Source organism: Nannobrachium achirus, assembly GCF_963921795.1.
Source record: "Nannobrachium achirus genome assembly, chromosome: 12".
NCBI classification, from domain to species: domain Eukaryota; kingdom Metazoa; phylum Chordata; class Actinopteri; order Myctophiformes; family Myctophidae; genus Nannobrachium; species Nannobrachium achirus.
Window position 1 is genome coordinate 11199982 of NC_137832.1, and position 18248 is coordinate 11218229.

The following is an 18248-nucleotide window of genomic DNA, read 5'->3' on the forward strand; positions in this document are numbered from 1 at the left end:
AACTCGTAGATCTGCTATTTCCACTATTTTTGAAAATGTTTGAATAAATTGTGAATAATTGTAACATTGTGGAGAAGAGACTCATTAGAACTAAGACTATAATTTTATGTTTGGTTGTGCTCGGGTGTTGCTCTCTGAAAATGGCAGATCTACAACAAGCTCACAATGCGTCGCTCTGCAACGCGCTGTGAGCTTGAAGATCGTCTATTTTCAGCACGCAAGCAAGTGCAAATTCAGGCATTACGACACCATCAAGGCCTCCCAAATGAAATTGTTGACAAAATCAACTGCCGATTTAGTTGACTAAAAATCGTAAATATTTAGTTGACTAAAACTAGACTAAAACTAACATTTCAGGTGACTAAAGTGTGACTAAAATGAAAAGAAATCATATTCAAAAGACTATGACTGAAACAAACAAAAGAAATCACACCAGTGTGAACTGAGCGGTGGTGTCCATTAATTTCAAGGCTGTGTGTGTGTGTGTGTGCGTGCATGCATGCATGCATGCATGTACACTGCTCAACCGCTGGGTGACCTCCCTGGTCACCCAGCGGTATTGCAGGCCAGGCTACAGACACGCATAGATGCATAGCTACACACACGGTCACACTAAGGAGTGTGACCACTGCTCAAAATAGATGTCGCTAAGAAAATGAACACATTGCGATGATGTAATCTGTAATGCATTGTGGCAGGTCTGCGCCCAGGATGCCCATCCAGGATGCCCATCACCCAGGAGAATGCCCTGAGCCACCTAGCACTGCTGGAGGACTGGCTGCGTCACGCTCAGCACCCAACCAACCACCACGACTATGAAAACTGCAACTACAAGGTCAGTGGCGTCAGTTCAGCAAAAGCTAGGGTATGGCAAAGATGGGAGTCCTCATGGAAAATAGGCATTACATTTTGGATAACACGGTTCTATTGTGAAAATAGCAGATCTACATGCTCACAACGCCTCGTTGTGAGCGTTGTGAGCATGTAGATTGGCTATTTTCACAATGTCTGAAAACAAACAAAAAAACAAAAAGAAAACGACTTTTGTCAGTTTTTTACACAGGTTTCTACGGTTTCTTGGGCTGGATATGGCAGCCTGGAATGGTTTTTCAAGTGCAGCTAAACTTAGCATGTTAGTAAACGTGCCACAATTAACAATAATGCATTGCACCTGTGCAGCTGACCTGCGGAACCTGGGAATATACAATTTTGTCAAACTGTGGAGAATACAAGTGTGGAGAATATAATTATAATCCCTTGTTAAAATGACCATTATGTAAAATTTTGCATTTGTAGTTATTTTACTGTAATTTAACAACATAATAACCAGCGCAGATAGACAAAGAGACATTCATGGATTTATATTTAAAAGTAGCTTTTATTTTCCCCACTGGACCCAGGGTATGGCAGCTGCATACCCCTGCCATACCCAATTGACGCCCCTGTACAAGGTTTCTCTACTACTCTTTTACAGTTTACTACTACTACTACTACAAAAACTAAGATTTTCATGAGTGAAACAATAAATGCAATGTCATTTCATTAACTGATTTACTAAACGCTGGGGGGAGTGGGACTGAGTTACCAGGGCCCAAGGTGGAGGGGCCCTAGTAACTTTAGCTATTGAAAAATAGCAGATATACAAGCTCACAGCGCGATGCCGCGCTGCAAGCTTGTAGATCTGCTATTTTTAAAAAGTCGTGAAAATGTTAGAAAATCTTTGAATATATGTGTTTTTTAAGCGAACATTTGTAACTCAAATGTTGCTTCTGGGGGGTCCCTGGAACTAAATATTTTGAGATGGGGGTCCATGGCCAAATACATATCATTTTGGGGGTCCTTCACATGAAAAAGTTTGAGCACCACTAGAAACATATGTTTCTTGCACACATTTTCACGATTTTTCAAGAATAGCAGATATACAAGCTCGCAGCGCGGCACTCGGTGCCGCGCTGTGAGCATGTATGTCTGCTATTTTTCAATAGTTAACATTCATGGGGGGCCCGCAGTGAACCCAGGGCCCATAATTTGGTGTGACACCCCTGCCAACAATAAGCCTCTATGACCTACAGTACTTACTTGCTATTTGGCAGCTAGCAAACACATCGGCTGCAATCAAAGTTTGCAGCCAGAAGGTGCCCGTTTTGCTCAAAATGAACACTTGCGCGATTGGTATGAAATTCATTACACACATTCCCAATAACCCAAGGAGGATTTGACATCAAGACAGGTTACCCTCATGGTTGCACTATAGCAGTTCACAAGCTCTTGGTAGATCAGGGCTGATCTTGCCCCTTGGCTTCCGGCCCCCAAATACAAAGGATCCCGATTAAGGTGGCAGAGTGTAATGCTGATGGCCAGGCTACACCAAGCCTTTTTACGTGCGTCAGTGCGTATGCGGGGCGTGCGCGTGTATGGGCGTTTTGGAAAGATCCACTACGGATAGCGCGAACCACGGATACGCATTCCCTAAAAAATAGGATCGGTTCTATTTTTTACGCACGCGTATGCGTTTTGTACACAGACTATCTGGTCTCCTGCACATATACTCCCTCTTTGGTGTAGCCAGGGGCTTTTCGCACACGCACAGACAGCGCACACATAGGCACACGTTTTCTGGTGTAGTCCGGCCGTGAAACGCCACGGGAGGTTGATTTCCCCCGGTGTTTATTAAAGACCAGGCCATTGTGGCAGTGTCCAACTTGTAGGTGTCATTATTGGATCCAGTCTGGTCGTGGAATCCTCCATGTATAAACATGACTCATAAACAAGACTTAAAGGACAACTTTTTATTTTATTTTTTCACAACAAGTTCATGTTTTAGATTGTAATTAGAGAAAAGAAAAGACGAGTGTTAAAATGTTTTCTTTTACCGCATATTTTCATTTCTAAAATATGAACCCTTGTTGTAAAAAAAGAAAAACAAAGTTGTACTTCAACTGTTCTCTTATTTATTTTTTTCTGATTCCATTTCTATTGACTACGGTCGGTTATCTCCGCAAATGGCTCAACACAGAAACAATGGCAAAAAAATAATTGTGATTTATCTCAAATAAGTGCGAGTGTAGGCGATTGTGTAATGATTGTGACAAGTCTAGTGATCGCTGTCCTTGTTCCTCTTGGTCGTCCAGGACGATGATGGGACGTCCTACCGGGAGGGGGGCGGTGACGGGGGCGTCACCACGCAGGGGGACACGTCCCAGTGTCAGGGGGACACGTCCCAGTGTCTGGCTGCCATCCACAAGCTGGTGGAATACATCCAGCTCAACTTCATCGACGGTGACAACGCATCTCCACACCGGCCCCCCTCCAGGGCAAGGTAGGGCATTGACGACTTGTGCATTATTGCAAGTCGACTCGACTCAGTAAAAAGTTGAGTTGAAGTTGACTTTATCGTTCGATGACGTCATCACATCACACACGACCCCCCAATTATTTTGGGGGGGGTCCCCAGATGATTAACTTAATGTGAAACATTGTTTTCTCACTCAACTGTAAACAAACCAAAATAAAGTTTAAGTGTATAGAGGGTATCTGCACATTTCTTAAGTGACAATTTAAGGACTTTTTAATTCCTCTAAAGTGGCAAATTAAACATTGTCCAAATTGTCAAATATATAGAGGCAGAAATTGTGAAATGCGAGGCGTTGTGAGCATGTAGATCGGCTATTTTCACAATAGATTTTTTTTTTTCAACTTCGACTTTCGACTTTCTCTGGTGGGAGTCGACTTGTGTAATGAAGTCGACTTCAAAATACTTGTCGACTTTTTCGTTAATGCCCTAGGGCAAGGTTGTTAGGAGTTTTGAATTCCTCCATTGATTCCTCCTTTAGTTTTGCTACTTTTCTACGTTTCTTTTATTTCTTTTTTTCACCCTTTTTTTGTGAAAATGCATAGGTTTAGTTTATTTTTTCATACATTTTAGTGTTTGTTTTTGTTTGCTATTTTGACATGGGTTAGTCAGTGACGAGAATGAAAAAAGCCGTGAAAATAGCAGATCTGCACCCTCGCAACACAACATACTCTATCATACAGAATGGACACAAAATATATTCTATCATACAGAATGGACACAAAGCATATTTATTTTCTGTGTTTTTTTCCTGTATAGTAAATTTAATGGGACACAAACTTTCATCAGTTTTTTATGAAGTTTCCCCCGGGAGTTGAATTTCAACCTTTTAGTACATATTATTGCACACCTTTAGAAACACATTGGTGAAGAAATTTCTTGGTAACGATTTAGTTCGCAGATTTTATAATGGGTGTGTTCGGAAATGCGCACCGGGTGTGTGCTCAGTGTAGTGAGTGCAGTGGGCGGTGACGTTGAGAGTGCATTCAGTGTGGCTTATTTACGAACGACCAGTTAAGAGGCAACTGTGTGCTTTTTCAGTCGGAAAACTTTCTTAAAAGCACTGAAGCAGCAGCTGCTAACGTAACGTTGCTATTGATAGGTAGCCTAATTTAATTCATAACATTGGCCTACCTGCTGTTAGTTTACACGTTGATGCGTGTGTAACAATAAAGCCCAAAGCACCAATAAAGCAGCAAATAGTACATTTTGTTATCATTTCCTACGCCATTTGTTCACAGCTGAGAAGTGCGAGACACCGCCATGAAAACCAACCAATCAAAACACCACACCGACGCACCACACCGTCAAACCCCATCTTCTGAGTAGGGTCGGTGAGTGCGTGCACTCAGCACACCGGTGCGCCGCGCACTGGATTTACGAACGACAACGCACCAAGTGCACCGAATAAACGAACGACAACATGGCACACTAGTGCGTTGAGTGCGCATTTCCGAACGCACCCAATGTTTCCCTTACTACTATGAGTACTATCAGAATATAGAGTAAACACTCATGTTTCCCCAAGAAACTCACGTACCCTACCTTCCACCATTCTCCTCCCAGGGAGAGTGTGGACGCAGAGGTCCACGCCATCTGCCTGGGAAAGGCGCCGGGCGACGCTGACGAGTTCGGCCTGAGCTTCGGGAACATCCCCATCTTCGGCGACCCGGACGGCGGCACGCGGGGCGGGCGCGTGCGGCGGCGGAGGAAGGGCGACCGGGGCCCCCTGCTGGACGTGGGCTGCATCTGGGTGACGGAGGTGCGGAAGAGGAGCCCGGCGGCCGCCTGCGGGCGCATCAAGCTCCGCGACGAGCTGCTCTCGCTCAACGGACAGCTGATGGTGGGCGTGGACGTCACCGGAGCCAGGTAAGAGTTGTTTTACTTTTCTTATTTTTGACAGAGTTGAAAACCTTGGCTTTATTCTTTATACCAGGGGGCTTCAACAGGGGGTCCGGGGGACCCCTAGGGGGTCCTCAGAGTTACTACAGGGGGTCCTCCAAATCTTTGTGTGATAGACACTATTTTTCCTCCTTTTTTATATTAACCACTTGAACCCAAGTGTCCATATTATTGAGAACTTTAGCCAAAAATAGCAGATCTACAAGCTCACAACGCCTCGCGCTGCGAGGCGTTGTGAGCATGTAGATCGGCTATTTTTGGCAAAGGTTTGGTGTAGAGGGGAAAAAGGGCACACCAAGTACAGAGTGAGGTCAGGTTTATTAGGTATTGACGGTTCAAGTTTTTGATTATCTGAAAACACACATTTACATGAATTCAAAATATACTGATGTTTATGCTGTCCAACAATGAAACTACCGGTATATGGAATCTATGAACAGGTTGTGGGGGTCCCTGCTTCATCTCTCTCTCAACTAAGGGGTCCTTGGCCTGAAAACGTTGAAGACCCCTGCTTTATACGTAGCAGTGGTTCTCAGCATTTTCAGGCCGCGACCCCCGAAATAATCATATTTTAACTGGGGACCCCCCCACCCTAAGAGCACTGAGAGTTGAGGCATTTAATTTTGTATAACACAGTTCTATTGTGAAAATAGCCGATCTCCATGCTCACAACGCCTCGCAACGCAATTTCTGCCTCTAATTTCTGCCTCTAATATTTGACAATTTCACCAATGTTTAAATTGTCGTTAATTAATCAATTTGAGGTATTAAAAAGTCCTTACATTTTCACTTTAGAAATGTGCAGATACCCTCTATACACTTAAACGTTATGCTGGTTTGTTTACTGTTGAGTGAGAAAACAATGTTGCACATTAAGTTAATCATCTGGGGACCCCCCGAAATTATTTGGGGACCCCCCCTGGGGGTTTTTTGAATTTGAATCCTGAAAAGTAACAGTTTTGGACATGACAAGGTTTCCAGCCGACAGAGATGATTTGATGTCAACACTTGGCTGTTAAGTTGCAGACCCTTGTCGGGTCGGTCGGCCTTTTGACAAAGGCTATGAAACTAAGGACAGTTTCTCTATGATTTCATCTTGTTCAGGGGTCTTCAAATGTTTTCAGGCCAAGGACCCTTAGTTGAGAGAGAGATGAAGCAGGGACCCCCAGTACCTTAACATAGATTTCATTGTTTGACAGCATAATCATCAGTGTATTTTGGATTCATGTCAATTTGTGTTTTCAGATATTTAACCACTTGAACCATCAATACTTAATAAACTTGACTTTTCACTCTGTACTTAGTCTTCTCTTTTCCCCCTCTACACCAAACCTCTTTGCCAAAAATAGCCGTTCTACTGTAGATCTTCTATTTTTGGCTAAAGTTATCCGAATAGGCACGCTAGGGTTCAAGTGGTTCATAAGGGGGGGGGGGGGAGTTTGTCACACAAAGATTTGGAGGACCCCCTGTAGTAACTCTGAAGACCCCCTAGGGGTCCCGGACCCCCTGTTGAAGACCCCTGATCTTGTTAGTTTTAGTCAAATATAACACCCTGCATTGAAGTCAGTGGCACTAGTATGCATGACTGCATTCTGTGTGTGCATTCTGTGTGTGCGTGCGTGCGTGCGTGCGTGCGTGCGTGCGTGCGTGTGTAAACACCTGCTCTGGCAGACCCAGCTGGTCTGCTGCAACAATGTAGCCAACATTGAACAGTGTGCGTGTGCGTGTGCGTGTGCGTGTGTGTGTGTGTGTGTGTGTGTGTGTGTGTGTGTGTGTGTGTGTGTGTGTGTGTGTGTGTGTGTGTGTGTGTGTGTGTGTGCGTGCGTGCGTGCGTGCGTGCGTGCGTGCGTGCGTGCGTGCGTGCGTGCGTGCGTGCGTGCGTGCGTGCGTGCGTGCGTGCGCGTGCGTGTGTGTGTGTGTGTTGCATTCTCAGGGTCACTTGAGGGGAGAGCGTGACCTTTCCTATTTACACATCCCTCCACCTAACAGTACAAGCTCACTGTGAGCTTGTAGATCGCCTATTTGCGGCGAAGATATAGTGCAGAAGGAGAACAATACAATAAGGGGCCCTAGGATAGAGCTCCTGGGACTCGGGCCGACTATACGTACTCACTGTATGTAGGATTTAAGAATTCATCTTTATGTTTGTTCTCATCATAGATTTCCTGTCCAGGTCACGTTGTTGATTGTTTTAATCAAAATGAATGCTTCAGCGTTAGTTTATGCAGGACTCAAGAGTCTAGCTGTGGTCAGCTGTCAGTCAGCTCTTTTCCTATTCCTCATTCACGTATCTGCTGGTCATTACGTCACACTGTCATACGTTCAGTAGGGAAGGCTCTTTAAATATGTCTCTCTTCCTCTACCTATGCTTGGTTATCCGAAGCCTGGGATACTGGCTGCTTGCTGCCTCCTCCACCTAGGGGTGGGCGATATGGAAACATACAATATCACAATATTTTCCCAAGCTGTATCACGATACACGATTATATCACAATTCTTTTTCACATTTTTTTATGTTTATTCTAAAAGGTTACTTGACAAAAAACTAGACTCTCTGGGCTCCTTTTGGGAGGTATAAATTGAACTTTACAAGTATGTAACTCTGACTGTATACAAATGAAACCAAATGGACCCTTACGGGTCCATTTGGTTTCATTTGTACACTGTCAGAGTTAAGTGGAGACCATGACATTTTAAAGTTTGAGAACTACATATTTAGACTAAAATGCAGGTTTAAATTGAATTCTGCAATGAATGTCTGTATTAACGATTAAACAGGATTTCTCACAAGGCTCCCTCAGTTGTATCACGATATATACGATACCTCTGAAAAGGCATATCGTGAAGACATTGTATCGTCTCAACGATAATTATCACCATATCGCCCACCCCTACCTCCACCCCAGACTCCGACGGGGTGATTAGACCCCTGACGCACAGTAATTGAGTACATGCTCTTGGTGTTGCCTCCGCCACTGTCTGTGACCCTGTCCCAAAGACATCTTTTATCCAATTTTAGATCCCGGCCCACTGGATAAGAAACCCTATCCTTCATTACTCAGCAAAAGAAAAGGTAGATGCATGTGCAGAATGCTTTCCTCCCAACAAAACCAATGCTCGTTTGAAGTGAAGTACTGTATGTGAGTTTGAAATGTGATATAATGATGTCAGATGTACTAGTTATATTCACATACTCGTACACATTTCATCATTCATTAGAACAGGGGTCCTCAGCATTTATCAGACACAACGCCTTGCGATGCTTGTAGATCGGCTGTTTTCACTAGTTTTGTTCGACAGTCTTGTATAATGAAGCAGGGCCTTGCTTTACCAAAAGACGTACACATTTGAAACTTGGAGATTTGAGGTTTCTGCCCGACAGTGACGATATTTTAGTGATTATGTTGCAAGGAAAACGTTGAGATAATAGCCATATTGGTTAGAACTGACTGAAAATAACTTTGTACTTCAAGTTTAAAATGATTAAATTCCATAAATAAATTCCAAATATTATCAAATGATCTCGCGGCACCCCTGGACTGCCGTCACGGCACCCCAGGGTGCCCCGGCCGTCACCCAATTCGAAAACCTCCTAGCCTAGGGGACCCCATGTTGAAGAAGACGCCTACATTAGAATACGCCGAGAATTGCAGCTTTAATTTGGTAAAACCTCCAATTTACTGTTACATTCTGAATGTTCCTATATAAGCAACGGGAGGAAAAGGGAGAAAGGCATTCATTGTTGTAATAAATGAAGACGTAAGATGGTGAAATGTTTCGTGTTCATGGTTTTTGGCAAAGCCAAACCACTGGTCCAGTGTGCTGGCCCGCAAAACGGCCTTCAGCTTTAATGACTCCACAAAATGTTTTATTTTCTCCCTTTTTCTCCGGCTTCTCCGCGTCTGTCAGAGCCTGACTGGAAAGCAGCTCAGCGGACGCAGCGTTTTGGACGTGCGGTCGAGAGCAGAAGGGGGGGGGGGATTGGGGGAAGTTAATGTTTTACTTGAATACTTAAAAGTACAAATGTATTGGCATCCATGTTTTTGATATTTTGCGCGTCATTTCGTGTCGAGCTTGTATTTATAATATTTTTTTAATATCCAGCATATAAATGGATAAAGTGGTTAAAAGGATTGTGATGCTTTGTTAACTACTTTTGCTGGGGGACCCCCTGGGGACCCCCTGGACCCCACTTTCGCCGCTGATTTACAAAATCAGCGGCTTGAATTATATGGAAAAGGTTATCTAAAAAACACGCCCTGCTCACGTATTAGAAGGGTAGTATGACTCACCAGAAAAAAAATGTGTTTTTAATGAATCTATCATGGTTAAAATGAAGTTTGAAGTTACAATGGGTGTGTGTGGGGAGAGGCCCTGGGCCTGGAGGGCCTGGTAACATTTACATCAAATATCTAAATATTGAATCAAGCAAATTAAAAACTGTTCAGGGTGTTCATAAAAGCCTGATTAGACGATACAATTACCAAAAGTTTTTTTTGAAAGTGAAATATCCCTTTAAGGTGTTAAATATCTGAAAATACACTAATATTAACACACCATATTTGTAGAAAAGATAAGTCAACTAAACAAACACAAAAATCCTTCATCCAGCTTCATCCCTTTCTCAGCTAAGGAGGCGTATTTTGCCTGAAAAAAAAAAAAAAAAACATGGAAGACCCCTGCACTAAGCTAGATGACGACCGTTATCTGTCTGAAGCAGTCATCCTCAACTGAAGACTTTAGTGTAGTGGTAGATTGGATGAGGATGTAGTGATCAGTAGAGACCGCCTCTCTCTATCCCAGCCCCCTCCCCAAATCCACGTCCCCCTCAGTCCCGTGTGCGCAGATGGCCGGCATGCTGGATTAAAGAGGATTGCCATGTTTTGACTGCAATGCTGAGCCGCCCACTTTTCTTCTGCACTTTACTTAATTTAGAACGGGTACACATTATTGTGTATCATTGTCTCCACCAGCCGAAGGCAGGGGGAGAGTACTGTATGTTTTCGCCCCTGTCCGTGCGTGCGTCCGTCCGTGCGTGCGTCCGTCCGTCCGTGCGTCCGTCCGTCCGTCGAGTTTGTGTACAGCTAATCTCCGGCGCCGTTGGCCCGATCGCTGCCAAAATGAGTACACACACTCCCTGGATGCCAATTCAGAACCTATGCCCCACATTTTTAAAATGGCCCTGTTCTAGCGCCACCATGAGGCCGATGTTTGCAAAACACATTTCTGTACACTACTCCTACAGATTTTGTCCAAAAATCACGCAAATCGGGGGACAGTGTCTCTACAGTCATGTGATCGACACGGACCTGTCTGATTGTCCATATTCCATCCTGATTGGCTGATATTGGCTTTCAAAGTTTGTAAGATTGGTCCATTTTGGACAAAATGCCTCAAATCACAAATGCAGAGTGCAATTAACATGAAATCACGCACACACGTTCCCACTAGGCCGAGGAAGAAATGCCACTTCAAATTTTTGAAATCAGCCTCATGGTGGCGCTATAACAGGCCGATTCGTGGTTTTATGACTTTTATCTATAACTACACCGATCAGTTTCAAACTTTGTAAGCGCACTCCCTGGATGCCAATTCAGAACCTGTTTTAGGGAAGGGAGAAGAGTCTGGGACGCGTGGAGCGTCGTCCAGGGTGTTTTAGGGAAGGGAGAAGAGTCTGGGACGCGTGGAGCGTCGTCCAGGGTGTTATAGGGAAGGGAGAAGAGGCTGGGACGCGTGGAGCGTTGTTCTTGGTTTGTCTTCGTTCGAATGGATCTCTTCTCCACTAGTCCCTCCTTTTACATTTTAGTTTATTTCATTTGTTGACGAAATATTTAGCTTTGGCATTTCGTTTTCGTCACTGTAAAAAGGTAGATGCCGAACATGTTCCGTCATAGTTTTTATTCGCTGAAATTAACACTGCCGGGAACCTCGTTTCAGTTCCAAGTCGACCAACTCAATTTGTGTCGGCTCAATTTATGCACTGCCGTGTGACGGCCCATCATGCTCTCTCTCTCTCTCTCTCTCTCTCTCTCTCTCTCTCTCTCTCTCTCTCTAATTGAGAGAGGAATTTGGGGAATGTTCCACAATCAAATTAAGCCTTCAGTGGATCTGTTAAGAGAAAACCATATTCCTCATCAGACTCACTGTTGTCTTTTCCTCTGACACTCTCATTCAAACACATGCTCTTTGCTTTACTTGAGTAAAAGTAGAAATAACACAGTGTAGGAAAAACTCTGTCACAACTTAACAAGACTACATAAAGAATGTGGCTTGAGTAGAAGTACAAAAGTATTGGCAACAAAATGATTCATAGAGAACAAAGGTAATAACTTCTACAAGCTCACAATGTGTTGCATCATAGCTTGAGAATAAATGGGGAGAATACAAGTGTGGAGAATACAATTACAATACCTTGTTAAAGTGACAATTTTGTTAAATGTTGCATTTGTAGTTATTTTACTGTATTAACAACATAATAACCAGCACAGATAGACAAAGAGACATTCATGGATTTATATTTAAAAGTAACTTTTATTTTCCCCCCTGGACCCAGGGTATGGCAGCTGCATACCCCTGCCATACCCAATTGACGCCCCCTGGTTGTACCTAGAGCTGAGCACCCACTGCCCAAATCAGTGGCAGCAATCAGAGAAAGTGCACCTGTTCTCTTCTCCTCATCTATCCACAAGTTTCCGCGGGAGTTTACTGGAGACTATCAGGACCAAACTTCCGGGTTTAACAGCAGACATACAAGCTCACGTTGCGTCGCAGATGCAACCCGCTGTGAGCTTGTAAATCGGCGGCGGAAGATCGATGCAGACGTCTGCGCATAGGCGATTCTAGCCTCTTCCAGCAGGGGGTGCACGACCTCTATTACCTCATGCACGCGCGCGCAGCGCGCGTGCACGACGTTCGCGTGCGCGCTTCAAAAAAAATTAGGATATTAGCGGTTTTGTAATGTTGTTTTAGCGGATTTCTGCAGTTAATTTTGTACCCAAATGTAACACAATATAAACAAAAAAAAGTGTAAAACAGGTGCTTCTTTTTCTAGACACCATATGTCTATCTATAGGATTTATTTACTTATTTTGCAGACAGAGGCAGCACAGCCAGGACATATAAAGCCAAACATCAAGTTAATCATCATTCATCAAGCAATCAAGCAGTCATTTACAGTGTCAAATAAGCATTTCACAAAAACAAATAGTAGACACATCCTTATTACACAATGAACTGCAGCCTCCGGGTTTTGGCACTTGCAAACCTTTCAATTATTTTCTGCACTTTAATTTCGTGTATTTTCTCAATCTGTAAAATGCCTATATCTGACACTCTTTTATCAGTCATGGTTGTCCGTAAATACGTTTTTAGTTGTCTCAAAGTAGAGAAACTGCGCTCAGCTGAAGCACTCGTAACTGGTATGGTGAGGTACAGTGTGTAGACATGTTTTAATGTACCAAATGAATCAGAATTATGCATTCCCTTCTCTTGAAAAAAAGCAAGTTTCTTTTCAAACAGTGTCGTGTCCTCCATTTCTTTTTTTTTGCGCACATTCTCTTCAATATAACGAAACAGTTGAAAAAAGCCTAAGGGAACATAATAGACTATGCACTTGGAGGGAGTACAACAGCATTGTGTAAACAGAGATGTGTCTTTATGTACCTGTCCTCCTGAAAGCTTGCTCGGCGTTCTCAGAACCAAAGGCCCGACATGGAAAGCAGAACGCCCGGTCATGGCGCACGCTATACTCCAGCCAGGCAAAATCTTTAAACCACTCCTTTCTGAATTTGCGTTGCTTTTCGCCAGCGGCCTTTAATGGACATTCTACATCTTCTGGCTGATATGGACCCAAAGCCAAAAACTGCTTGGCTTTATCCGGGCCATGGCAAGGGTCTCTTTCATGAACAAAGTTGGCTTCATTTGGCTCCTCTGGGTCTGGGCCTGGGGTAACAACAGTTGAGTCTGGAGTGGGGCTTGCTTGCTGTGGAGGAACCGGGGCCTCGGTCTCCGGCAACGGCGAGCCTTCCACAGTGATGTCGGTGGCTGGATCACTGCTGCTGCAAGCTCCGTCCACCTCCTCTGGTTCACGTTCATTAGCATTACTGTCAGTGTCGAGTGAACTACTAATACTTGCCCCTCCACCTCTCTTTTTGCGCACATTTTACAAATCACGATCACTGTTTTATTTAATAATTATAAAATAAAGTTACATTACAAAAAAAAAAAAAATCAAAATGGCCGCCTGGCGGCCAGGGGGTGCACGTGCACCCTAGGACACCCCTTAAAATCGCCTATGCGTCTGCGCAATGCACTATGGGGCGTAGGAAACTCGTGGATAACTTTCACTTTGAGAGTATTTACGTGAGAGTATTTCTACATTGTGGACGTATTGATACTTTTACTGAAGTAAACAATCTCAGGACCTCTTCCACCACTGCCTCCAGCATAGCAGAGGGTTGCCAATATTATTACCAGTGCAATTGAGTGACCTCTGCTGGACAAACAATGAACTGCACATTAAGCTCACTGCCTGACACTGTGTACATTTTTCTCTGCCCGTATGCATTTGTGTATGTATTTATTTAATAAACGGATCGTGAATGTAGCAGATCTACAATCCAATTAAATATTGCTAGTCAAACAGCTGTTTGGCATTAGTGAATACAAATAAGTAGGTGTTATAGAGGCTATTATGATAGGATATTAATACAAGTGTGAATTCAGATGTTTGAATCCTTTTCATACGAAAGGTTTGGAATCCACTGGTATAAACTATGCATAAGGTAATGAGACTGAGAACTCATAGGCTAGTCAACCTGAGTTTTGACCCAAAAGAAATTGCAATAGTAATGGTTCAAGGTTTTTTATGATCCTTAGGGTCATCCAAAAAACATGTAAAAATGTTTCCATTTTATTCTTAGTGGATCAAGGTGAATTCAGGGGGTTCAAGTTTGGGTCCCTTCACTTACTATACAGGAAAAAAAATACCCCAAAAAAAATCTTCTTTAAGTAGCATGTGAGGGGTCTAACTAGGGTTTTTCCATGATCCTGAATCCATCGCAAGCATTTGTTTTGCACAAAAAAATAAAATAAACATTCCTCGGGCTGAAAAGGGACACAACAAAACTGAGCTGACCCCAGAAAAGTGATGACTCACCAAACCATAGATTTGGGGGTCAGTTTTTAGCCTGAGGAATGTTTTTCGTGCAAAACGAATGCTTGGAATGGATTCAGAATCATGAAAAACCCATAGTTAGACTCCTCACATGCTACTTGAAGAAGATTTTTTTTGGGGGGGGAGTTTTTTTTTCCTGTATAGTAAGTGAAGGGACCCAAACTTGAACCCCCTGAATTGACCTTGATCCACTAAGAATAAAATGGAACATTTTTAACATGTTTTTGGATGACTCTAAGGATCATAAAAAAAACCTTGAACTATTACTATTGCAATTTCCTTTGGGTCAGGCCTTTTTTTTTTTGCTTAGATTGACTGGCCAATGTGGGCTTGAAGATATCTAGCAAGACTAGCAATAAGCATGTTTAAATGATATCCATCAATACACAGACATCCAGGACAAATCTCTCTCTCTCTCTCTCTCTCTCTCTCTCTCTCTCTCTCTCTCATCTCTCTCTCTCTCTCTCTCTCTGTCTCTCTCTCTCTCTCTCTCTCTCTCTCTCTCTCTCTCTCTTTCTCGCTCCCCTGTTTACATGTGAGAAGGAACGCTGTGCTTCGATGAGTTTTGTGGTATAAGTGTAATGTAGTGTAACATGTCCCTTATTTTCAAAGTAATTAGCATAGCATAGTGGTTTACAGGAGCTGTGTGGCATGTTCAACCAGATTTACACCTTGTCCTTTGACAGTGTAGTGCGCAGAAAACAGAAGATCTACAAGCTCACAGTGCATCACTCTGTGTCGCGCTGTGAGCTTGTACATCTGATAATCTGCTAATCTTGAAAGTATTACGATTTATTTCATTATTATTAATATTATCATTTTAACACAAATCTTCTCTTCTGGGGGTCCCTGGTACAAACCATTTCCAGATGGGGGTCCGCGGCCAAATGTTTATCAATTTGGGTGTCCTTGTCATGAAGGAATTGTTTAAGAACCACTGGTATAAACATTATAGAAGGTATGATTTTCCCGTTCTCCTGCTGTGTTAAGCATTTAAGACCTGGAATGTGCCCGCGTCGCGTTTTTTAACCACTTTAATCATTATCTAATGGTTTAACTTTTGAAAAATAGCAGATCTACAAGCTCACAGCACGGCACCGAGTGCCGCGCTGTGAGCTTGTAGATCTGCTATTTTAGAAAAAATCGTGAAAATGTGTGCACGTCTTTGAATATCTTTGACCCGATCTTTGACCCGACTTCTAAATCCTTCCTCTAAATCAGCCGTTCTCAAACCTTTTCATGTCAAGGACCCCCCCCCCCCCCCAAATTACAGGTATTTGGCCGCGGATACCCATCTCAAAATATGTTGTTCCAGGGACCACCCAGAAGCAAACATTTCAGTTACAAATGTTCACTTAAAAAAAAAAAAAAAAAAAGGAAATTAAGATTTTTCAAAAATAGCAGATCTACAAGCGAGTGCCGCGCTTTGAGCTTGTATATCTGCTATTTTTCAATAGTTAAAGCATTCAATAATTCTAGGCCTAAATGGCTTTTAATTAGACACATGGGTGGTCTCCGAACACTGTGGAGATTGTCAAGTGGGCTCTGGTCCAGAAAAGGTTGAGAACTTCTTGTCTGGTATTGCTTTACTTTTCTTTCTTTTTTTTTTGTCAATGGAATGTATGGAATTTTTGCCTGCCTGGCTGAGGTTTGCATGCGGTATGTAGGAATATCACTCCCTCATAAGGAAGCATGCCCATGTTTTCTGTATCACTTAACAAAACATCACATGAAGGGTGATTAGGGTGGAGCAGTGGTAAAGTGCCTGCCCAGTGCCCACCACCGTGAAGGTTGTGGCTTTGAATCCACCGCGCCGGTGCAACACGTACTTTTTCGAGCCTTCGCGTGATGATGTTTTGTTGAATGATTTATTAGGTCAACAACACACCAGAGCAGGGGTCTTCAACGTTTTCAGGCCAAGGACCCCTTAGTTGAGAGAGAGATGAAGCAGGGACCCTCAAAACCTTTTCATAGATTCCATATAGTTTCATTGTTTGACAGCACAATCGTCAGTGTATTTTGGATTCATGTCATGTGTCATTTGTGTTTTCAGATATTTAACCTTTTGAACCGTCAATGCTTAATAAACTTGACCTTTCATTCTGTATTTAGTCTGCTCTTTTTCCCCTCTACACCTCTTTGACGAAAACGCCTTGCAGCACGAGGCGTTGTGAGCTTGTAGATCTGCTATTTTTGGCTAAAGTTCTCGGAATATGGAAGATGGGGTTCAAGACAAGTGGACGTGGTCAATATAAAAAAGGCGTGAAAAAAGGTAGTGACTCTGAGGACCTCCTAGGGGTCCTGGACCCCCTGTTGAAGACCCTTGCACCAGAGTACTCTTAGTTTGGTGGTAACAGAAACAAGTTGATTTCTGCATCATTTTAGAAATTATAGACACTAGACATTATAAGAGGATGTTTTCTCTCATTACTATTGTTGGTTCTCTGAACCCTAGCATTCCTGCATTTATCAAGACATCATTTTGTCCTCCGTTTTAGCCCGTACAATGAATTTCAAATCAAATCAAATGTAGGCCTACTTGTATAGCACATTTAAAAACAACTCTCATTGTACCAAAGTGCTTCACAGAATTAACACTTTCACATTAAAACATTAAAGGTAGCAGGGAAAAGGTGATTTTGTGAGCTCGTGATGAAGAGTTGGGAGAGTGGAGACACAGAGGAGGAAGAAGCAGGCAGTCTAACATTAACGTATGCATTGTTTGCATAGACCTATTCATTCGTCAGGTGAATGGTGATGATTTGACGACCATTAGCTGTGTCTATTGTCGTCATTATTCCTTTTCTTATGCGCCACTAAGTTCTCTAACTGATTTCGCACCTCCAAATGAGGCTGGACTCATATACATGAGTCCTTTAATCACATGATTAAAGGACGTGGCGTACGTGCGGATGGGTCTCTAACCGTCAAAGGAAATTCATTTGGAATTCAAATGGTAAATGAATCGCTGTCTGCTTTAGCTCTGCCGTCTTTTGACTCCTTTGTGGAGGATTTGGGACTCGTAAACGATCTGCGGGGAGGCGGGGCAGGTGAACGAAAGAATGAACGAATGAACGACACATTTCAGGGATTTGAACGAATCGTTCACGAGTCAGGCTAAAGATTCGAATCTTATGAACGAATCACTCATGAACGACTCATCACTAGTATGAGGCTGCTGTTAAGAGCTCAGAGAAGCTCCAGTGCGAGCCAGATGTTTGTCAGTGTCGGGGTTCCCACCTGCTCTGCTGTACTACACAACCTCATGTACAGGTTTATGTGTAGGGCATCTTAGTCAGTTAATGACATCATTGCTGTTATAACGGACCCTACACGCAGTTCTGTCAGGTTCTCATCTAGACTGTGGAACCTTTGGCGCACATGTCTGTATGTCAGAAACTGAATTTTTGGGCTTGGTGCTTTGTGCTTTTATTTTGAATTTTGTATTACTTGTTCTTAATCTTGTATTGTTTTATTACTTGTTCTTGTATTGTTTTATTGTATTGTAACTGATATGGATCTTCCTGGGTCTGAAATAAAGATTGAATTGAATTGAAATTGAAAAGTTGAAGGGTATATATACAAAGTATATTTTTTAAATCTCTGGTCCTCTCGGATCCTTGTGGGTAAATGCATTTTGGACAGCCCCAAACGGACCCGAGGCAATTAGACCCTACCCTACCCTGACCCGAGGGACAAGTGAATATTTTAGACCCGAAACGGCTCAGTTCTCGGTTCGGGTCTCGCGTTCCGGAAGACCCGTGTTACCCTCTAGTACAGAGCACTGGGCCAAGTATTGGAAGGAGGTTTGTGCCCGTT

At 43.1% G+C, this 18248-nt stretch overlaps 1 protein-coding gene across 1 annotated transcript in view; it reads left to right on the top strand.

The window, feature by feature from the left end:
- Positions 1–724: 724 nt before the first annotated feature.
- pdzd2 (PDZ domain containing 2) overlaps positions 725–18248 on the top strand; it is a gene marked incomplete at both ends in the record, with an annotated part of 171941 nt that continues 154417 nt past the window's right edge. The window contains 3 exons of the mRNA XM_080738444.1: positions 725–835; positions 3132–3314; positions 4881–5221. Coding sequence (XP_080594570.1) covers positions 725–835; positions 3132–3314; positions 4881–5221 — 635 coding nt within the window. The remainder of the gene's footprint in view (positions 836–3131; positions 3315–4880; positions 5222–18248) is intronic.